We start from the raw sequence: 23671 nt of genomic DNA on the forward strand, positions 1-23671 counted from the left end.
AGGGCAGAGGGGAGATGAGATGCATTAGGAGGACACTGAGCCACTTTCTTTCCGAGCACAATGGAAGTGCTTCCCAAGAAACTTCCCCTTCGCTCCCCTCCGCTCTAGCCCTGAGCGATGGGACACCTTCCCTACAGCAGCAATAACTTATTCGGGAGGAAAACAGCCCAGGAAGCAGGAATCAACAGCAGCCAAACGGCGGGCAGGAAAGCGCCACAAGCGGGACTGCAGCGCGGCTCCACACTGACAAATTCCTGTGGATGTAATTAGGAGGACACTCCGGCCAGCAGCGGAGATTAAACCCTGGGTTCTTGAGGGCCGTCGTGTCCCCCCACCCTCTCCCACCTCACCGCCAGCACCCTGATGGCAAACCTACACCCGCTGCGGCCGCCCCTGTCGCCAGCCTGATGTCCGGAGCGACATCCCGCTGAAGGGAGGGTTCCGTGCGGGCAGCCCCGGGCCCGAGCGGCGCTGCAGCGGCGGTGGCGGGGGCTCCGGCGGAGGAGGGCCGAGCCCAGGCGGGAGCGGCGCCGCTGTCCGCGGTGCTGAGCGGGCGCGCACCGGGCGCTGTCCGCGGTGCTGAGCCCGCCCGCCGCTGTCCGCGGTGCTGAGCCCGCCCGTGCCGGGGCTCCGCCGCTCTCCCCACCGCTTCTCCCCAAGTGCCCGGTTACTTTATTGGCCAACCCCACCGGCCCACCCCTCACGGAGTACAAAAAAAAAAAAAAAAAAAAAAAAAAAAGAGACAACAACACAACAGCGAGAGCTGGAAAAATGTGCAACGTCAACGCGCTCGGAGTCTACGTGTGGGAGACGATCGTTTTCTTCAGGTAAGGCTCGGCTTTACGCGAAGAGCACGGCCAGGCTGGGCACGGCACTCAGCCCAGCTCGGGGCACAGCCGAGGGCAGCACCCCTGCCCCCAGCTGCCTTTTGCCTCCCTCGGTGCCCCCCGGGCTCGCTGTCGCCCAGCCCCGGGCTCGGGACATTCAGCGGCTCGGGGAGTTACTCCGTTTAATTAGCACCGCAATCTCGCTAACCGCAGTGCTGAAAACACCGAGCCCGACTGCTTGCAAAGTGACAGCTAGCGGCGGCTGGCAATGCTGCACTTGAATTTGCCCGGGTAAATATTCCCAACTCGCCCCCTCCCCACGCTCAGATTGCAGGTGAGTTCCGTGGGATGCTTTCACTGCCTGCCTCTGAGGGATCACCCTCTGTCCTTAGCTGGCTGTGTTTAAAATCGCCAAAAGCAAAGAATAATCTCCTTCCTTCCCAACTTATTTTTTTCTCTTTCATGCTGTTTTGAATATTCTATCTTTGCAGAATCTAAATGAAAGCCAAAGGGGGTGGGGGGAGCTTTTTCCAATTATGCCTATTATCCCCCAGCTGTATTTTGACTCTGGTTTAGATGTGTTCAGTTTCTCATTAAGGCTAAGATATAAGGAACAGCTTTAGTCTTAAAGAATTGCTTCTTGTCCATCTATCCTTGCAGTGCTTTTATTAAATAGAAAAAAAAAATTGGACAGTAGAAGCTTCTATATTTCAATGAAAAATGCAGCCTGCTGTAGCAAGTGAGAAACACCAATATAGGCAATTGGAGAAAAAAAACAAACCTTGTTTCATGATCTAAACTTGCTCATCAGTCTCAGCCTTCCATTCAGTTGCATGGCTCTTACTTCTGTGTTTTGCCAAAGTCTCATCTCGTAGTTTAATGTGAAAACACAGGCATTATTTGCTTAAAATCACTGGCATAATACTTATTATTTTATGAATCATAGCAGCAGACCAGTACTAGCCAGCCTTTGAGCTAACATCCTCTTTCCTTTTGAACACAAAAGTCTTTCTAGATATAAAAAAAATGGAACATCCCCACTTGTTCCTGTAATTCCACAGAAATTCAGAGACAGCAAGATTGTCTCATGAACTCAAAGCAGTAATTGTTTATGTTAGGTAAAACAAGAGTTCTAGAAATAACTAAAATCACCAATCTCTGAGAAGCAGTGCCCAATAACCAACGCTTTAGAGCCATCCTTTCTCATCTTAGTCACAAGTGTATTGCAGCCCTGCAGGACACAGTGGGATGGGCTGACAGGGAGCAAATGGATGTGCAATAAACTCTTAGTTCAACACTGGGAAGAGTGGGTTAAAAAACAAACAAAACAAACAAGACTAAACAACACAAACACCAGAAAGCAAAAGGAAAATCACATAACTGAAAAAAAAAATAGTGTTTCCAGGCTTGCATTTGCCATGTCCCTGGTACTGAAGCCTCTGAAGTGCCAGAACAGTGAAATTGATGCACACTCACAGTGAAATTGATGCACACTCGTCCTGAAGATCCTGCTCACACTTGTGCTCCATCACACCACATGTGTAAGCACTGACAGGTCCCCAGCACATCTATCACAGCCATGAGCAATTCAAACCCCTGGTAAACCAGTCACTTCAGATTCTAATTCAAAGGTTCATAATGTTATAGACTATACATAGAGATATGTGGTATTACATCATATTGCATCCAAAAGGTATTTTTGTAACTTTAACTTCCTCAAAATCACCATTTAAGAATATTTGAAAATGCTTTAAGACAATTACAGGGAAAGGATGAAATCAAATTGGTTTCTATACTGCAATAATGTTTTAAAGACATTAAAATAAAAAACAAAAACAAAAAAACTAATCAGTAATTCCTGCTCAGAACTGACTCTATGCAATGTTTTTCTTTTTTTCTCTCCCGCTTTGTAGTATGTGTTCAATTTATTACAGGCCAAAAATCTACCAGCCTCTCTAGTCCAGGAATAGCTTTGCTATTTCAGTTTCAGCAAGAGAAGTTTATTAATTAAGAGTCATTCATAAATTATGTGTGCCAATTACTCCTACTCAAACTCAGTCATACATGATGTTTAACAAACCTAAAGCTGATAATCCAATAATCCATAAGAGAAGTATGCATTAATTTAAATTACAAAGTGCACCGCGCTTTGTCAGCCTGTCAAAGAGAATCCATTGTAATTTAGCATATATACCACACAAATATATATATCAAAAAAAAAAGAAAAAGAAAATCTAATATTCCAAGGAAAATTATATACAGTCAATATAGAAAAATAAGCCAATATAGAAAATAAGGCTTGATTTGTTGCTTAACAGAAATGTCCTCCACCAGCCATTTAAAAAACAAGACCCCATGGGAAAGAGTAACAGCTGGTGTGTGAATGCAAACATTATGGTACTGCCAATATAATATTTGTTTCTGTTCCAGTTGGGGTGTTTTAGAAGGAATTTGTGATATGTGGCTTATTCTGACATGCCTTTCTTTATGGAAGATCACTTCCCATCCTGCTACCTGCCCCTCAGACTGCAGTCACTTAGCTGTGACTCAGGCTTTTCCTGGGAACCTGGGCAGGGATAGGAACTGGACTGGGATGGGAGATGAAGACAGCTTGTTTGGCCAAGCTTTCCTTACAGGTATCTAGGTAAAGCAAAGTGCTAGTTCCTTAAAATAGACTGGACAGTTTGGGGCAAAATTGGACACAGGGATTTCCAGATGTCCTGCTTATATCCGTGGAGACATTTACAATCAATCATTCTCCCAAAGTCTAACTACACACCCTGAGTGTTCAGCTGTGAATTCCTTCATGCAGAACAAAATGCTCCCTTATCCTGTGATGATCTTGCCTGGGCGTTCTGTGGTACCATTGAATTTTCATAGCTGCAATGGTCCAGAAATACCACTGCATAAGCTGGAGTAGGAATGCACCTTGTCAAATTAGAAAAGATGCCCTATAACTAACCCCCCTACCCAAATGGACACTGTCCTGTGAGGCTTTGAAAACCTCTGGGCCTGATTTTGGTCCTAATATCAGGGATCAGCAGCACAACCTTCATGTCTCAAGATCAGGGTTGGCCCCTTCTGAACAACAATCTGTCAGCTTGCAGGAGTGATTCCAGACAACTGCTCCAAGTGAGTCACAGGCTAAAAGTTGCTGCCAGCCTCAGTCCCTATTGGATTGCTCCACCTGGCCTGTTTATATTCCCTCCTGTCATAACAGAGCCCTTCATTGCCAGTTGATAAACAATAAGAAAGCGCCACTGAGAACATGAAGCCCAAACTTTGCAGGGAGGAAAAGAAAACACGTACAAACCATCTCCTAAAACAGTCTTGGCAAGTAAAGGGGATGATTGGAGAGCTGCTGGTTTCATCTCCTTGAAAATATCAAGAATAAGAATAACCTGCACCACATCTCTTAGGTTCTAACTATAGCTCTGCAGGGAGAGGTAACATTACAGAGTGAAGCTCCAGCCTGAGACTTCCAGAGCCACAAGATAAATGACGTAGCAGATGTTGTCAATAGTCACAGAATATTTTCCATTCTAACTAAAATCCACTAGAAGTTGTGCCTTATGACCTATTGTGCCTCTGCAGAGTCCCTCATCTCCATGAAATAAAAGTGATTTAGCAAGTCTTGGACCAGATGGTTCTAAGGATACTCTTTAGCTGCTTTGGTCTGCAACCTTTAATAGCCCCATTAGAGACCCTGCTAAAAGGGTTACAGAGCCAAAGTTTAAAAATGTGACCATGTAGACAGTTCTAGAAATCTTTATAAATCATTCTGTAAAGGAGGATTAATTTGGTGTCATTGCAGTAAAAGCACAAAATGTCTGGGACCCTGCCTTCTGTAGGGACTTTGATCCATCCATCCTGACTCTTGCATTTAAGACAAATCAACGTAAACTACATAAAACATTTTCTGACAGCCTAGTCTTAACCTTCTTCTTAGACAGACAGCTGCTTTAAACAACTCCAGACCTGCTCTGTGGATGGTTCAGAGCATAAGACAGGCTCCAAAAAACGTCTGTGAAAATAAAACCATTCTTTTCTCCCCTACCTTAGGTTGGGTACAAAGAAGAAGAAAACTCTAAATAACCAACTTTTTTATCAAAACCATTACAAGGAATGTTGCAGTTTCTCAATGGGCTAATAAAATGTGTCTGAGGCAGTGATTCTGTGCAGATTTTAGGTAATGCAGCCTGGCTGTCCACCTTGGCTCACTCTGAACATTACCCCACACTGCAGCAAGTCCCACTGGCAGAACAGAGATTTACTGTTCAAATACCTGAGAGCTGCTGCTTCTGAAAAGAGATGGAGATTGGAGGGAATGGTCAGACCCTGCCCTTACATGCAAAGGCACTACAGAGACTTCCTTCAAAAACAACAATTTAGGCATGGGAATTCTTATTTCCTTCTCCCATAAGAGGTGTTGGAGACCCTTAGGTATGAAGCAGGTCAGCAGCCCTCTGATTCTGGGTGTCCCAGATTTAACAGCACAGGAAAAGGCTCAGGAAGTTCACTCTGCTGCTGACCAAGTGATTCCAGCCAGAAAGGAAAGCTCCCATAAGCAACAGCACAGGGCAGCTCCCCTGGTCCTGAGCAAGCACATCCCTTGTGGGCTGAAGAAATTCATCTCACCAAACCCTCATGAGCTGACCTGGATAGAAAAGGATCTCAACGTCTGAATTAAGAAGTTAATCAATGTCCAAAATTAAATTACTTTATTATCCCAGCACTGAGCAGCAATCATTCATCTGCAATAGGAAAGCAGCAGATAGGCCTGTTCTCATTTAATCCCAGCATGCAGCTTAAAAAGACTCTCCAAATTCCAGTGTCAAAACAAGGTGTCAGACCACCTAATGAATAGAATTTCTATTTAGGTACTGATGAAAGACAAGGGTCTTATAAAAATAAATCATGCTTTAAAAATCACACTAACTCACAACATTTAATTATGTCAAATCACATCACCCATTCTCACTTGCTTATTTTCTATAACCTGGAGCTTTTCTGAGACCCCAAAGTGATCAATGTTAAGACAACAGATAGGCTGTTTACAAATTATGACTTCCATCTGGTTTATTTGCCTGTATCAACTCTCACTGTTGTGGCACATTAAGTTAGGGTTTCACTATTTCCAGTAAATTACCCTTTTGCTCTCATTACCTGGCATATTTCTACTGACCTTCATCTATCAGCTAGAGAACATATTATTGTTTTTTTCATTAACTATGGTTACACCTGGGCACCTCACACATTCCAAGAGAAAGGTTTCATCATAAGATTTCAAAAGCTAAAAATGTCATTCCAGCACACTCCTCCCACCACAGCTGGATTCAATTTTTCAAGTAATTCCAACAACTTTTGAGAACTTTCATTTGGGGGGAAAAAAAAAAAAAAAAAACCCACAACAAAATGACAACAACCCAAACCAGCAACACACCAAAACACATCAGCAGCTTGGGATATGTGAAGCAAAAAGGAAAGAGTGAAAGAAGCAGGAATTCTTCCTGCAAGGCACTGGAAGGATCAGCAGCAGCCACAACCAGAAAACTCAACACCAGACTCTGGCTGCTGCCTTCCAGACCTACTTGCACAGCCCAGGAAAGAGCATTTTTGCATTGTACCAGCATAATAAACTAATGTTAATTCAACAGGTCAGTACCCTTTAGAGAAACAAAAAATTCACCTATTTCTTTTCTCTCATCCTTTCCCCCAAGTATCCAAACAATTTACATTTGTGTCTACAAAGGCAGACAGAACAGGAACCATTTCCCTCCAAAGGAGGTGGTTTGCATCGGGATTTCTTAGCCAAGATTGGTGCGAAATGTTACAGTTCCCTTCCCCTCTGGGGAAAGTGCTGATACAGTCCAGCTGATCTGGTGCTATCGATTCCACACACACCTCCAAGCTGCTCTTAAATCTCTCTGATGCTTCAAGAGACTAATGCACCAAAACTGAAAAAATCCAGAAATACAATATTTGTCCTCCCCTCAGCAAGGCCAAAGCCCAGAGGGGGCCTGCAGAGAACAGAAATAGATGGAGGCAGGTGCACCCATTGTTCACAGGAGCTGAGCTTTGCCCACTGTGCAGACAATTAGTTCATCCATACAGTGATGCTGATTTGGGGACTGCACCACATCTTCCTGGTGCATGGGCACCATTGGCATTCTGTACATACATCTCTGCTGGGTATAAGTGCCAGCAAAAAGAGTAGCAGAAATCTTAATTTACCAAGCCTCACAAAATTTAGATTTTGAGAGGGAGGGCAAAACATAAGAAAATACTTTAGCGCCTCTGATTTCCTTTTGATTTCTCCCTCTTCGCCCTTCCATTGAGGCTCACAGCCTGCGAGAATAAAACAAAACAAAAGGGAAAAAAGGACAAAACACCCAAGTGCCTTAGGAGCCAGCCAGGGAAGCCTCTTGTGTTTATCAGTGCCTCGCTGTGGGTGGGTGAAGAGGGAACAGAGCACCAGGGGGCTGCCAGCCCCGGAGTGTCGCATGGCTGGAACAGCAGGGCTTGCAGTGCCATCAATCATCCCGGGCTGCCTTCAGAGCAGAGCTGCTGCCAGCAGCTCCCCAGCCCTGCCCGCGACCACTCGCCCAGAATGCAAATCCCGCACCCAGCCCCGGCAGGGCCGGAGCGAACGCAAATCAATTAAATGGCAGCGCAAGGGGGATCAGGGCTGGATCAGTCGGGCTCAGCAGCAAAACGCAGCTGAGCTAGGAATGCTGCAGGAAATCCAAACAAAATCATGGTTTTCTCGCCTTTATGTGATTTCTTCCAATTTTGTTGGTTTTATTCTTTTGTTTCGGCTGATGCCCGTAAAAAGATGCATTGGATAAAGCCTCGAGAAGAGACCCCTCCTCCTCTCTCTTATTGCGGAGTTACAAAACCTGAAAGCTTGCAAGGGCCAGCTGTTATCAGCACCCTTTAAAAAAGCCTTAATTCCAAATGTCCCTGCTGGTGGCTGTGCAATGTTGGTTCCGTCCCCCATTATGGGGGTTCAGTCCCCCATTACAGCAGGGCATGCTCACCACAGGTATTACCTCAGTGAGGAGTGGAGAACCTCTGGCTTGCTGGGTGAGGGAACCTTTCCTTATAACAATTTTGTCCACAGACTGTTTCCACAAAGTGACTTTCTGAGGGGTATGTTTACAATCCTGTCTCTGTTTGCTCCCAGTGCTTTCGCCCTCTGGAAGCAATGCTGACCAGGGCAATAGTTGCTGGCACACCCACACAACAACACAGAATTCTTTCCTGCACCAGCTCTCCCAAGATCTCATTTACAACCCAAAATGTGTGTATCCCACCTCTCCTGCCACCCCATGGGCCTGGGAATTGTAAGCATTGTCCAGCTTCCAGCCCCATCCATCACACCCTGACACAGAGCTGTGGACTTCGAAATCATCTCCCAGCAGTGTGGCTGACAAAGCAGCAGCCTCATCAAACACAACTTGCTCTCCTGCACCAGGGCTGAAAAAATGGAGTTTGGTTTGTTCAGTTCCCCGACCAAACAAAGAGTGAGGAGGAGAAAATCCCTCCTGGGCAGGGTACCCAGGGCTCGGCCATTCCTTGCAGAAGTTACACTTCATTATTACTCATGAATAAACTGATGAATTACACCAGGAATCACAGATGGCACAGAGGGAACACTCAAGTCCAGCAGGGTATTTGTGTTGCAATTACAATGACCAATTCCATCAGAACATATCAGCATGAGTGCTCTCATCACACAACTCACTTTACATAGCACAGACCTCATCAGAGAGCCCCAGTTTTACCACAGGATCCCCAGTTTTGCAGGTAGGTTACACAGGTTAGCTCAGGAGATCTCGTGAAAGGATCTGCAGCAAAAAGTTCAGATTCAGAAGATAAAATCCACCATCACTGAACTACATGTCATATCCCTTAAAAGAATTCTATTCATACCACTTCTGATTTAGCAAAAAAAGTTACAATATCCTTACCCCACCTTAACAAGCAGCATAAATCCTTAAAGCAAAACTAATTTTTAAAAAGCTGCTGTAGGGAGCTATTTGAACTGATGGGAGTGACTGCAGAGCTATAGATAGAAGAGCACCCACGACTTCTCGGAATTCTCTGACACTTGTCTGGTCTGTGATCTAAAACCCTCTGACGTCAATTGAGGTTCCCATTGCAGCTCTCCATCCAAACACCAAATCAGGAGCACATCAGCAAAGAGAATATTCTTACCTAGGTGATGAAGTTTCATCTTGTTAAGACGTTTTCCCCCTTTATTTGCTGCCTTCAGGAGGGCTGTTTATGCACGACTTTGAATATCTGACTTAGCCCTCCTGACTTTAAAAGGAATATGCAGTGTGTGTGTGTGAAGCTACAGACACATGCTTTTGTCTTTGCAAGGATGTTTTCCCCTTTGTTTTTCCACAAAAAACAAAAAGCAATTATAACTTTGGTGGTTTTTTTGTAAGCCTCTCAGTATAGGCACAGGTGAGAGTCAATGCTGGTGTTTGCTAGATTTATCTCACAAGTGCTTAAAACCTGAGCTTTGACTTGGGCTTCTCTGTTGTTTGAACTGCTTTTCAGACCTGCCTCAGAGGCTTAGGATCATACATCCCCAAAAAGTCACTGCGTGGACTCCAAGAGCTATAGATGCTTCTGGAAGAGGGAATAGTTGAGAAAGTCACTAGAGATAATGCCTGTGGCTCAAAATTTAATTTAACAAACACTTTTTAGTATGTGATAAGCAAGAGTAACCACACAACAACAATCCTTGTGAGGAGCAGACCCAGCACAAAACTGAGCATTATTCCCATGCAATTCATTGGTCTCCCTGTGCTATTCCCAACCATATACAACATGCAGATTTCTCCTCCCCCCCAGCCAGTTGTCTAGTCATTTATTATTTTCTTACTGCTCTGTCCAGGCAGCGTCAGCAAATGTTCCAAGTGCTGGTGTCTTTCCATAGAATTAATCAGTGTAATTGGGATGGTTTATAGTTCTGGACAGAGTGTTTTGCCATATGGCATAGGAGCCATGGGCTGCAGGAACATGGCAGTGGAGCACAGGCACCAGAATGCTGCAGTCTGAAGAGATTTTTTCTCACTCCAGTGAAGTTGTTATAGCTTTCCATGGATGGGAATGACCACAGAGGGTTAATTCCCTGAGGTTCATGAAAAGATGCCTCCCAGCTCCTCTCCTCAGGTACAGCCACAGGAGCCAGTGACAACAGGGGTGGTGAAGGACCTTTGAGAGTGTTTTGGGATCTTTTGGGTTAAAACTTTAACTGATTACATCCTGTGACTACTGCAATGCAGTTACTTCTGGTGCAAGAGCTAGAACTGGTTTAAAGAGCTCTCAGCAGCAGAGCACAGCCATCCAGGACAGAAACATTTAACAAGCCTACTCTTCCTTTCCTGTCCCCATCCTCCTGCCACTAATGGAGACAAATAACAGCTCATTGCCCATTTCTTTCTCCGAGTAAAATCTCTCCCCAGGTCCTCAATTTCCATATTTCCCCAGTCTCACTGTACCTGTCCACTCTCCCACCCTGTTCCTGTATTCAGGCCTGCTCCCTGCCTGAACACTCAACTGAATTAAGAAAACAATCATGTCCAAATTCCCTTCCCACCTGTGAGAATTCGCTTTAAAATTCCCCCCTGAGAACACCCTACACCAGGGGCTGTACCACACCAGAGCTGAACACGACCAAGGGATTGAGATAACCACTGTGCAGCCAGCACATCTGTAACACCCTCAGCTCCTTCTATTCAGCACCAGGACAGGCCAAAAATTCAGCATTGGGTCTCTCTTCTCCCACTCACCTCCCCTGTTCCACCTCCTTTCCACCTCTAATGCTGCAGGCCAGAAACTGGGACAAGGTGATGGAGAAAAACAGGCAGGCAATGAGTTTCATCCTATTTAATTGAATTGCATATCAATATTGATTGTGCTATTAATTTTGATAGTAAATCTAATCATTAAAATGAAAAGTCTGCTTGCAGTCTCTGCCAAGCCTTCCCAGCAAGGGTCTGGCAGCATTCCCCTCTAGATAACATGTTGGTGTGCAGTCAGAAATAAATGTCTGGGTGCAGAGTTTAGGGCTGCCCCTCTCTCTTTTGTGGACGATCTGTCCTTCCTGCTGCAGAGGAGGAGAGAGAGACAGGCAGCCTCAGCATCCTCTGAGTCCAGGCTGGGCTCTGCTGAGCTCCAGGATCTGCTCTGTGCCTGGGGAGGGTTCAGGAGGAGGAGGAAGAGGCTGCACTGTTAATCATGGACAGCACAATGCTCTGATGTGCAGCTGCCCCTCTCAGGGCCCGCTGGAGTCAATAAAACAAAGCTGATGGATTCTCCCACATCCCCCAGCACTGCCCCAGCCTGGCTTTGGAGGTAAAGGGGGAAGCAGTCATTCTGCACACCTCAGCCTGCCTCAGACCTGATGGATATTTCCCTCCCCTGGGATATTTCTTAAAGAACACATCACATCTGAAGGACAAACGTGTGAGGCAGCTCACCTGAACGCTACTCCCAACACATCCCTGCCAAGGTTTCTGGCTTGCTGTGTTTCAAAAATAATAAAAACCCCAAACCAACCACTTCAGAAACCTCTGCTGAGCAGCACAGAACCAGGGTAGGGGTGAAGCATCTTCTATATCTCCCCAGCCTGCAGAGATCCCACTTCTCAGGAGCCACTGATGTGGCAGCACTTTACCTTCACAGGAACCTGAGCCTTCCACACTTTGCAAAGGAAATATCTCTCTGCAAACACTTGTTTGGCAACAGTTTGTTTCTGCTGCCAGACATGATTTTTTTACACTCAGAATTAATGATTAACAATTAAATTATTTGACAAGGGAATAGAGGCCCTGTGCTAATTAAATTCCTTCATCACTCCTCTTTGAAAAGAAAAAAAAAAAAAAAAGAAAAATTTATTTCTCAGTATCAGCATTCAGCCAGAACAGGGCATTTTGTGATGCTGGACTTAATTAGATGGACAACCATGGCCACAGCCAAAAAAAAAAAAGGACAAAAATATTACTCAAGGATCATGCAAATGGGAGGAGGAAGAGAAGGAAACAGCCAACTGCTGGAGAGCCAGGAATCAAGTGAACAGACACATCCAGACTGCAGAAGAGCCACATTCTAAACCAAATAATTGTTTATTAGAGTATATAATCTGTTTAGCTGAAACAAAATGATACAGACAGAGTAAAGAGTGCCTGTATAGGCTGGGAAAAACCAGCAATAGGTGTCCTGCAAAGCTCTGTTTTAAGGGATGCAATCCTGCTCATCTCCACCACTCTCAGATCCTGCTCCTGGCTGGAGCTCCCGGGGGCTTGCTGGTGTCTGCTTACACACCAGCATTAATATCACAAAAGATTATGCTAGTTCATCGACCCTTTGAAGAGAGCCTTCCCATTGTAGCTGCTGTGATGATTGCCTGATGGCACTTTCTCAGCCAGATCCACTAGGGATTACAGCAGCATAAATAAGATAAGCCTCTGTCTGACTGCTATTAAAATGCTCGGCTCAGACAACTCTTACACCACTGCAAACTCCATCCTCGGTGGGTTTGCTGCAGCCTTTGCCTCTCTTTGTTTATTCACAGAATAACTCTTCTCTCCGAGCAACACAACAACCCCCACTAAATTTCCAGTTCTCTTCCAGTGCCAATAATTTTGGAATCACTGCAATTCCCTCTCCTTGTCTCTGTGAGCCAGGAGACAAACAGTCCTGTGGGACTTTCGAGGGTGTTCTGGAAGGACTGAGGGATGGAGAAAACCCCAGAAAGCTCCCAAGACAGCACATAAAGCACTAGCCCAGACGGACCTGGAAGACAGAGGAAGCTGGCAGAATTTTTGGGTGCTATCTGAGCTAGGCTGCCATTGCAAAGCTCAGCTGTCACAAGCAGAGTGAAGATTTTGGGGCTCTGTTAGACAGAATCCATCCACCTCAGTGGACCAGCCTCTGCAGCTCCCAGTGGTGCTTTCTGCCATTATTTCTAAGATAGAAAGTCGATTTAGCTACCTGCTTCTAGAAAGGCTGCTCCCTATGCACTGCTTTCTTGTTAAATCCAAGGGGAGTCCAATTTTAGGAAAGCATCTAGTAATAAAACAAACTGGGGGGAACTCGGAACTCACCATTCCCAGGCACAGCCACACAGCAGCCAGACAGATTTTAAACATGCATCAAGCCACTGAAGCCTTGTGTGAGAGTTCCAGCACATCCCCAGGGGTGCTCCCAGAGACTGGTCACAGGGATGGGCAGGAAGCTGCAGGAACCAGTGGGGCTGTGAGAGGGTGGTCCTCTCCCAGAGCATTCTGAGCTTCAGTTACCCAAATATTTATTTCCATGTGGGAAGTGAGCCCATGAAATTAATTTATTTGCAGCTTTGATGCAGAAAGGATCAGGAAATGGCACCCAAGAAATACAGATTCACTCACTGGAAGTGGGATGAATGTATTGAGTAGAGGCTTTCACACTGAATTTAAGGGAAAGGTGAGCACTGATTTCTTTTCTTTTCTCCACCTCATTTTTAAAAACAAATGCCAGGGGAATTGCAGTTTCTAATTATCTTTTTCCACTTAAAGATTATTAGATGCTTATTAGGTTTGTATTGCCTCTCCCCTCCCACACACATTTTCCATTTCCATATACTTCATCCACTCTACAGTTAATGAGAAGGAATCAGTGTATTGCACTGTCTGGCATCTTGCTGAAGTGGCAGAAGTCTTTGGTTACCAAGTCATTTGCTGCTTAATTGAAATCTTTTCTCTGGACTCATTGCCATGCAGACACTCCATTGGAATGCAGCAGTCAAGCCCAGTATTGATTGTCCTCCCACTCCCAGCTTTCTTCTGCGTTTGCAAATCAATTGCACCCTGTTGCTTTCCTTCTAAAAACAAATTAAATTAAAAACCATCACCCATTCCACAACCCCATTTACCCCTGAAACACATTGGCTCTGCTTTGCAATATTTCCTGGGGGCAGAGATGGGGACAAGACAAAAAAGGGGGCATGGTTGTAGCAAGGGCAAGATGCACACCTGGTCAGAGAGAAGGAAGTGCAGCAGCCTGTTCAGAAATGCTCCAGTGGGGGAGTGGATTGGGAATACACAAAGGAGTGAATAAAATTCCAGTTTTAGGCTCTCACTGGAAGTGATCTGGAATTAATCTCCCCTCTTCACTGCAAATTAAAATGGTTTTAACAGCTAAAAATCCAGCAATCAGAGAACTCTGTTGCAACTTGCAAAAGGAGCCAGAATGCAGTTGTGAATTTGCAGGATTGAAAACCAAGGCCTGCCAAACCATTGCTGCTGACACCAGAAAAGAAAGTCAATGCAATGCAGTTACCAGATTCCTCATTTTGAAATTAGGTGCCCTAGCACTGTTGAATCTCATCTGAGTTGTTAAACTTCTGAGGAATCAAATGGTTCAAACACTCTCATCAAGGCTTTGTCAAGATAATGTGTCTCTTTGGGGTTTCAGCTCAAACTAGCATTGGAAGAGTCCATTTTTGGGGGCAGGATCACATTAATACCATGCATAGTTACAGTCCCAAATTCTTCCCAAAAGATCTTGTGTCAGTACTTAGCACTAGAAACTTCCCAAGGTGAGGACCCTGGTGTCGCTTGTGAGGACATGTGTAGCCAAATAGCTTGTGCCTGTTGTAAACTCCCTTAGACCTCCCAGCTGCTCTGTCAGGGGCTCCTCACCATTCCCACAGCCTTTATACTTAAAAAAATTCAGTTTTGAAGAGTGTGAAGCACTCAATGCCTCCCAAGCAGCTTCTTTGGCTCACTGCACATTTGCATTGCAATGCTGCCTGCAGGCTTTGTCCAGGTACCTGAACACACAGGCTCATCCTAACCACATTGCATAGATTATTTGTGGGATTTTTTTTTGCATCATCTAGGCAGTTTTACTGAACACTTTCAGCCTAGGAAGAGATTGGTGTTCAAATAGAAACCATAAAAACCAGAGGGAAGGTACTGAATGGTGTCTGCTCCTGCCTAGGAAGTCAAACTTTCCTGCAAAACTGAGGATGAGCACCTAATACTGAGGGTTACCTGCTCCTCTATAGATTGCAACAACAGATTTCCTAAGCCCAAATTATCACTCTGCAGATCTTGCAGACTCCCATGGAGTCAGAAGGCACATTGCCAGCCATTGGGTTTTGTCTTCTACAGAAAGAGTGAAATCACAAATTTATCTGCCCCAGAGTCCACACAGGTCCCAGAAAGATTCCATTTCCTTTCATCTTCAACCCAACATGAGTAAAATTTCAGGATCACACCCCAGACACTCCATTTCTGTGCTGAACTCAGACCCTGCATTGCAGATTCCAGTAGCAAAAGCTGGGCTGATCAGCAGAACCATCCCTCTCCCCTCCAGCCCCACAGGCTCTGCATGAGCTGTGCCATCACGTGATGCTCATTTAAACCTCAAACTCCACATTTCTCTGATCCTACTTGCCTTTTGGAAAATCATACTGCCAGAGTACTGCATATGCTCCCTGCTATTTGCCCTGTAATTAAGCAGTAATTGCTGCCCAAGGCTAATCTCAGAGTGTATTTTACCTGTGGAGCTCAGCGCCAGAGTTCACATTTGTAATTTAGTGGCACACCAAGGAGCTGTACCTAAACTCACAAAAGGATTTTCACTGCTCATCATCTCTCTTCTACTTTGGTGGCAGCTGGGATTCTGTATTTGGAGATGTTTGGGCTGGGCAAACAAATTAGCTGAGACCAGCCTCATTAGGAATTCACATGGGTACCCATCCTGCCTCAGCAGGAATAAGATGCTGACTGCTCTGTTTCTGGACCCCAAGCCCTCCCCAGCATGGGATACACGCTGAAACCTCCTCTATTTCTACTTGCACAGCCTGGCAGCCTCCAAGGAAGCTGAAGCAGCAGCTCGATCTGCCCCCAAACCCATGTCTCCTTCTGACTTCTTGGACAAGCTGATGGGGAGAACTTCAGGATACGATGCCAGGATCAGACCAAATTTTAAAGGTATGCAAAAAAACCCCAGCTTTTTCTTATTTTGGGACTGAAAACTGCATCCAATCCTCATTAATATCTTCCTAATGCTGTATGAAATATGAATATTTATGCTCTTACCAAGTACGTATTATAAGGCTATTTGGTACATGGATCCCTGTAGATTTCTTTCTGTAGAAAGACATCAACAAATGTCTGCTCAGAGTGGAAACAACCCTGTAAGAACTTCATATACTATAAACATTCCTCAATCCCTGCTTGGATCAGGGAATCTCAATAGAGGGATCAAGGATCCTGTCAAACCAAGCAGTGACTGGCAGGGAGCTGAACTTCTTTAGAGGTAAAGATAAAATGCCCCACGTTGCTTTCCCCTGGAGTCACTGCCCACAGCACCCACCAATGGCAGGCTCCACAATGCCCCCCCCTTGGAGCCACTGCAGCCTCTCCCATCAGCTCCAGAGAAACCCCACTTGGCAATGTGGGTTCCTGGGGCAGCCCAAAAAGATGCCAGAGCAGCCCAAACCCACCCCTGTCCCCACACTGAAGGGGCTCCTCAGCCCAGCACTGCTCTGTGCTCCCCACCCAGATTTCCAGCCTGCCCCATATTCCATGGCAGCCAAGCAGCACTGATTAATCAAGCCCTGGCAGAGGCAACAGAACATCTTTTCTCCTCAAAACACCTCTTTATCAAGTGTGGGGTTTCTGGATGGCTTTTTCTAGCTGGTCTAATGGAAGATGTCCCTGCACATGGCAGAGAGGATGGAACTGGAGGGGCTTTAAGGGCTCTTCCAATTCAAACCATTCTATGATTTTTTTGTTTTCCTTTCTTTTTAACTGAGCTCACTTTCCCAGGGGCTCCTTAGCCCCAGATCACAGCCAGAGATAAAGCAGGACCTGCTCCTCTCAGCCACTGCCCATCTCCAAAGCTCATTTTATTCACTTTTGTTTCCTGCAACCAGTTCCCTCTCCCTGGAGGCACTGGCAGGGCTGACAGGATTCCCAGAACCCATTAATCACTGGCGACAGCACCTGGCACCCAGCTTTGAGCAATAAACTCTGTGCTGGGCTTTTAAACCCAAAGAAAGATGGGAACCCTGTGTCCCAGTAACCAACCAGGCAGCGGAGGACACTGCTGCTCTTATCCAAATGACAATAAGCTAAAATACCACCCTGTAAACCTGCCTACCTCTAAATTATGCACACACACAAATTAAACTTTAATATTTAATGAAATGTATACATTCACTTCCTGCTGAAGGCAGCTGTATTGCATTTTTATTTGAGATAATTTAATTTCAGTTTTATTTCAATGAACTACACCTTCCCCTCAGGGCAGTTTTGCTGGCTTAGCCTCCCACACATAAATCAGGCTCCAATTTATATGGGAGGCATAGGAGGTGTTTTACAGAGCTTGGGGTTGTAGCTCTCAAAGCACATCATTTAAATTAACTGCAGTAACTCATACGGACATTTTAATTGCTTAGATCTAAATGAAAATAATGCTGAAGATCCATATCAGATTGATTTTTGGGGAGGGGAAGATTAACAAAAAGAAGATTGCAGCTTTTCTGTAAATGCTGTAAAGTCTGGACTTAGCTGTGGATTCACATTCTGAGAACAAATAAGCAGTATTTGGGTTTTCAGGTGGAGGATGAAGTCAGGAGCTCCAGCAGGGACAGAGAGGAGCCTGGCAGGGACCTCTCACCCAGGCTGTGCCCTCATCCCTGCTGCTGGAAAACTCCATTTCTCCACAGCTGCATCCCTGCAGAGAGGAGGAATATTTCAGTGGCAGGCAGGGAATTTTCTAGAGCCTCTCACAAGCTAAAAGATCCCCAAAATCACCAAATCCTGCAGGGAGCTCATGGCTCACCTTGGACACCCTGAGAAGAGCTCAGTGCCTCAACAAGAGCTGGGCTGCCCCAAGAAGCCTTCACATGCACCCACCCCACCCTCAGCTTCATGTCAGCACTGGATCAGGAACAGGGGGACCAAAATATCCCACAGCTGTCAGAGTCAGGAGCATGTGCACTCATCCAGGGGATCAGCTCAGTGTTCTCCTTGTACTGTGCCCTGTGGGAGGGGAATCACCTGCCCAAGAACCTTTTATGTGGTTTGTGAATGAATCCAGGACAGAAAAACATCGCCCCTGAGCTCAACAGAAGGGATGAACAAGTACTAAAGCCTAATAATTGTGTGCTTTCAGCACATGGATAAACTTCTGGATAAGAGGAGTTGGTGAAGGCAGGGGGGAAAAAAGATTTAATTTTTGTGTCTGATAGCTCAAGCCATGCCAGTGTTTAACAGCCTGGAGAAAGCTGCACAGACTGAGCAGTGTGAGATGCTGCTGAGCTGGCAGGGCCTGTCTGGGGGCTGGCTGGGCACAGCCTGCTCACATTGCCTGGGACTCACACCAAGAAAACCCCAGCAGAGAGCATCACTGCAGGGAACAGGCACAAACTTACAGAGGAGGCCAAGGCAGGAGAGGAGAAAGCAAAGCTCCAAATGTTCCTCAGCAATCAGGAAAATCCATTAATTTCCACACAGGAGGAAGTTTGCAGTGATTAGAGGCACCAGGCTCTCGTTAAAGCCATTCCTCCCCCCAGTATTTCATGCTGCAGCAACTGCCAGACTGCAGATGTGACCTTAACAGGAACATCACTCCCCCAGCAGGCTGAGCCACCAGGCAGTGCTTGAAATGCAGACACCATCCCTGATTCCATAAAAAATGGGGGAATAATCTGAAAATCCACACTCTCTACTGGCACAGATCTTATCTTCCCAGAATCATCTGTCAGAGGGATGATATGGGATTAACTCCAGTGTAAAAGGGGACCCTGGGCCCTGGGGCTGTGCCTCTGCTCTCTGCCTTTCCCCACCACATCCTGGGCAGTGCCCACAGCAGCCTTTGGCAGCTCCGAGAGCAGAGGCCCCTTTTGCTTCAACCCTCTGCAAAAGCCCATCTCATTATGCGTGAGATATCATTATGTGTGAATCATCCAAGCCACAGGTTTGCCAGGCTCCAGGTATGCCCTGGCTCCAAAACGTTCCCCAGCATTTTGCTTTGTGTTGAACTGCAGCTCTTGGCATCTCCCTCTGTGTAAGTGCAGCATTTCCACCTCAGATTTCCCAGGCAATGCTATGAAACACTTCCAGTCACTCCTTTGGGCATCAGTACCACAAACAAACAGGCTGATTCCCATGGCCTCAAACCACAATATTTTCATCCCTTACCCCTTTACTTTGGTGACCCCTTAAATTCTCCAGTACATGCAGGGTAAGCACAGCTTTGGTCTGAAAGCAAATCCAGCCCGGGAGAGGCATGGCCCAGAGACCAGGATTACCTCCTGCCCAAACAGGACAGCCAGAGAATTCCTGCTGGCACAGCCCCGAATTCTCCTACCCAGCTGTGAGCCCTGGGTCAGGATCACCACCTGGGGCTTGGGGTTTATGGGCAGTTCTGCTTGGGAACACCAACAGCAACACAAGAAACAGGTATTGGAACAGCTGAAAAGATCTCAGGACACTGGAAAGGTCTTTGGGATTTGTAACCTGGGATTTAGCCAGTCCCTCCCTGCTGCTTGAGGGTGCAGAGGGTCAAGCAGGCAGTGTCAGCCCAACACCACCATCACCATGTGGGGTATTTCCTTCTGCTTTGCCAGCCTGATCCCTACAGCTCACCCTGCTTTGAGGGGAGCACATCACCCTAGCTCAGTGACTATTTCATAAGTATAGCTCTAAATGAAAGTCAGTTATCTCTCAGCTCCTTTCTGGGATACTTTGCTATCACATCCAAGGTGAAATTGCCACTCATATAGCCAGGTCAAGACACCTAGAAACTGTCCTGGCTGGCTCTGATCTATTCCTGTTAATCTGAGCAGAGATCTGCAAACATTGCCAAAGAGGGGAACAGAGGCAGAGCCTGAGCCCTGCCTGGTGTCAAACTGGCATCAGAAACCAGACTGGGTCACCCAGGCCTTCCTCCCCTGCTCATCCCATTCCCACAGCAGGTTTTAATTCCAGACTGGAAATCCTTTGTTCCACAAGCTCTGAGCTGCTCTTCAATCTGTGTTTGTCATGCAGGCCCTCCAGTGAACGTCAGCTGCAACATTTTCATCAACAGCTTTGGTTCGATTGCAGAAACAACGATGGTAAGTAAAAATCACAGCACAGCTGCTCAGCTGCTGCCTCTGCCTCACTGCACTGCCAGGAAATGCAGCATCACCCTCCTCCTCCTCAGAGGGACCAGGGAAAAACACCCAGTGCTCCCAAGCTTGCTCAAAGTTTGAGTAAATTGATGGTCAACAAGACTCATTTCATGTAGCAGAAGATCACAGTCTCCATCTGCATTTTATAAAAACACCCCATGAGCAAAGGACAAGGGTCAGAAAGGAAAACAAATAATCTTTTTCTGAGGCTCCAAGCTCAGCCACAGTTACAGATACTTTGTGTTTAAGTGGGCATAAATCCAAAATTAATCTGGATTCAAAGAGAAGGGAAATCAGCTGAACTCAAATTCAGCTTGCACCAGGATTTCAGATTCCCAAGACTAAGGGAATTATTAAAGATTACAATGATTGTTTTCTTGGAGACATTTCTGGTAGACAATGATCTTTAGTAGAAAATCAAAACCAATATTTCTGAATTAAGGCTCACTTCATACAAAATTAGTGAGCATGGCTAAAGGCTGTATCTAATTGGCAAGGCACTAGGAGCAGAGGATCACTGGAACAGGAGATAATTGCTCCATCTGAAAACTATTAGAGATTGGTTGTGACATAACCAGTGAACAGCAAAGGAAAACACTGGAGGTACTGTGCCTTACTGCTGTGCTAATTAAAGATAATCCAGAAATATGGTGTTTAATTACCCTCTGGTAATTCTTTTTCTAGAAAGATGCTGAATGAAGAATGCCAGGCTCCAGCTTCAGGCATTCTGTGCATTCAGGCAGGAAGTTTTAGGCTTTGCATAAAGATCACACCCCTTGAATTGAACAAATTACTTGGCATGCACAGACTGTCAAAGGAGAGCCACAGCTCAGGTTTTGAGTCTCTTCTGACACTACATCATTCTGCTGGAAATATTTGGGTTGGGATGGTTCAGTTGTGTCAGTGGAGGAGAAAACAAAAGCTGTTATTCTGTCCAAGCACAAGGAAACAGATTTCCTACCTGGTCTGCAGAATTTGTCATAGCTCACAGGTGGGGAGTGTAGCATGGATTCATTTGTATAGAAAGGAAAAGAGGAAGAACTGCCACTGAAATGCACATCTGTTCCTAATTTACTCTTTATTGGTTACCTCCTTTGGCCTTAAAGGCAATAAATGCTGTTCCTGCACACCAACCCAGAGCGCAAGTGAGCAGGACAAGCCCACAAAGGATCTGTGCAATGCTCAGAGCACATTCCACTGGAGCGTTTTTCAGTGCATCTGTCCCACACTGAGAGATGCACTGGAGCAGCCAAAGATGCCACATGATCCCTGTGAGCAGGATGCTCCATAAAATTAGCACAGACTAGCACAAGGGAGATGCAGTTCACCTCCAAGACACGCTGCAGGGACTCGCTATCATCTCCAGATGCCACTCATTTCATAGGCAATCTTCCATGGAAAAAAAAAAATCCCCATGGGAGCCCGAGAACACCCTGTGGGCGCATTGCTTTGTCTGGAAACATCCAAGGCAGCTCTGACAAGGCAGCCCAGATGTCAGGCTGACACAGCAGCACAGCCTGAGCTAATGCTCTCATGCGGGAGCAGCAGCTCTGCTTGTAAACACCAACAGCAACACAAGGAACACAGGTACTGGAGCAGCTGAAAAGGAGAGCTCAGCAAGCTGGAGAGGTCCTGGGGATTTGGAACCTGGGATTTGCTCTGCAGAGCTGCCAGTCCCTCCCTGCTGTTTGAGGATGCAGCAGGACAAACAGGCAGGGTTAGCTCCCCAGCAGCTGCTGGGAAGAACAGACTAGCCTGTCTTGAAACCATTCTGAATTCAAACAAGTGGTCAAACATCAGAGGAAGGGGTGGCAGTTTGAAAATGGAGAGGGGCAAATCAGTGTTTTACCAGAAAGAAAGCCACAGCCTATCACTGACCCCTGGGACTGATGATGGCAAAACTCCCCCAGCTGCTTCACTGGCCAAAAGGAGACAGAAAATTATGTTTTAAACACTCATCATCAGGCACTCTAAGCTTGATCAGGTACAGGTCTGAGTGCTCCATCACCTTATATTTCATTATTATTACACTATTACCTGCAGGAGAAATCACAAGGTTTTATGGGTATACCCCACATGTACTTAGAGAAGGCTTTAAAATATCTCCATAGTGGGCTGATACTTCCTATAGAATATACCACTGCTCCCTTCTAAGTTCACATTGCCTGAATATCACAAATCAGTGTAGACCATGAGCTCACCATGCAGTGGATTAGAGACATTAGAGAGTGCTCACTTATGGCTTGAGGCCTCATGGAAGGTAGAGGAAGAGGAGCAAATACAGAAAAATAGAAAAAACCAGGTATTTTATGTAGACAGCTGGGACAACAAACCCCAGAAGGAAAGAAAATGAGCTGCAGCCAAGAGAAGGCACAAACTGCCCAGAGTGGGCAGAAAGGTGATAGCTGCCCCACAAAGGCTCAAAATGAACAAGGCAATAAATGGAGATCTGAAAACTGCTGCAAGGTGAGGGGGAATTTAACAAAAATTAAGAGGCGAAGTCATCCACCAAATTGAATTCTAAGGCAGAGCTGATTTAGAGCAAGGGAAGTGAAGTAACTCCTTTAAGCATCCTGCAGAGCTGGAGACCCAACATAAAAACCTCTAGAGTGGTGCACATAATTGATGGGACATTTATGTTGGATTGCAGCTCAGAGCTGGTACCCAGCCCCACTTGCCTGGAGCTCTGGGGACAAGGGGGGGTTACACTGGGAACACATCCCTGGTTGTGCTCCACAGGGAGGGAGAGTTCCAACCCCAACAGCCAGATCCTCCTGTCCCAAAGCATCGCTGCAACTGTGCATCCAACAGAAGGGATTCCCAAGGACAAGTGCAAGGTGCAGCCACTCTCTGTAATTACTATAATTACATAACAACAAACAACTCCTAAACACAAGCTCTTAAATCCCTTTTTTGCTGTTCGAAAACATAAACAACTCCCCAGCCATACCAGGCTATGAAACCTATAGCAAATGGAGAAATTCCTCATTCCAAATAAACATAAGTGAAGCACCTTGGGAACAGGTCTTGGGTTTTAAGTGAATAAACTGCACCAGCTTTGGCTTTTCTTTGAGCCATGAGGCAACTGATAGGATTATCTGAGCATTTCATTAACAAATTCCCTGCCATAACAGCAAACTTGAAATTAAGAGATGTCCTTGTTCACTCTTCCAGTGGAAGCTGCATTTTTGTGGCCTTCCACTGGTTTATACATTTTTATATCATCACCTAGCAATGCTAGCAGCTAGACTCAGGATGAGCTTTTCTAGACTCTCCTTTTAAAAAGGACCCACACAGAGCAAAGAGAGCAAAAAAGAAAGAAAAATCACAGAAGAGCCAGCACAGCCTCCCTTGGACACAGTGTAAATATGCAAATTCATTTTTGCTGCTTTCATGCCATAGTTATCTCATCTGAAAAGAGCAAAGCAAATGTGACCTTCCAGCCAGCTGCAGCACAGCCACAACTGAGCTCCCAGCATCTCCTGGGGACAGGAGGAGCTGGAGGCTGCAACTGTCCAAATGCTAAATGCTTGCTCAGAGACATCTGCACACGAGATTCCCAACAACAAAGCAAAGCAGACCAAGAAATTCAATCAAGACTCACAAACCCCAGTACAGCAGAGATTCTGATGAAGAACTTGGGTCCCACATT

At 45.8% G+C, this 23671-nt stretch overlaps 1 protein-coding gene across 2 annotated transcripts in view; it reads left to right on the forward strand.

Annotated features, from left to right (window-relative positions):
- The first annotated feature begins 749 nt into the window (after nt 1-749).
- GLRA1 (glycine receptor alpha 1) overlaps nt 750-23671 on the forward strand; it is a 35185-nt gene continuing 12263 nt past the window's right edge. For both annotated transcript variants that reach the window (XM_054287947.1, XM_054287949.1), the window contains exons 1-3: nt 750-827; nt 15696-15826; nt 19895-19962. In XM_054287947.1, the coding sequence (XP_054143922.1) occupies nt 772-827; nt 15696-15826; nt 19895-19962 (255 nt within the window). In that variant the 5' untranslated portion in view covers nt 750-771. The remainder of the gene's footprint in view (nt 828-15695; nt 15827-19894; nt 19963-23671) is intronic.

The sequence above is a fragment of the Melozone crissalis genome, unplaced genomic scaffold (assembly GCF_028551555.1).
Source record: "Melozone crissalis strain CALT ecotype California unplaced genomic scaffold, PUWL_Pcris_2 ptg000061l_1, whole genome shotgun sequence".
Classification (NCBI taxonomy): domain Eukaryota; kingdom Metazoa; phylum Chordata; class Aves; order Passeriformes; family Passerellidae; genus Melozone; species Melozone crissalis.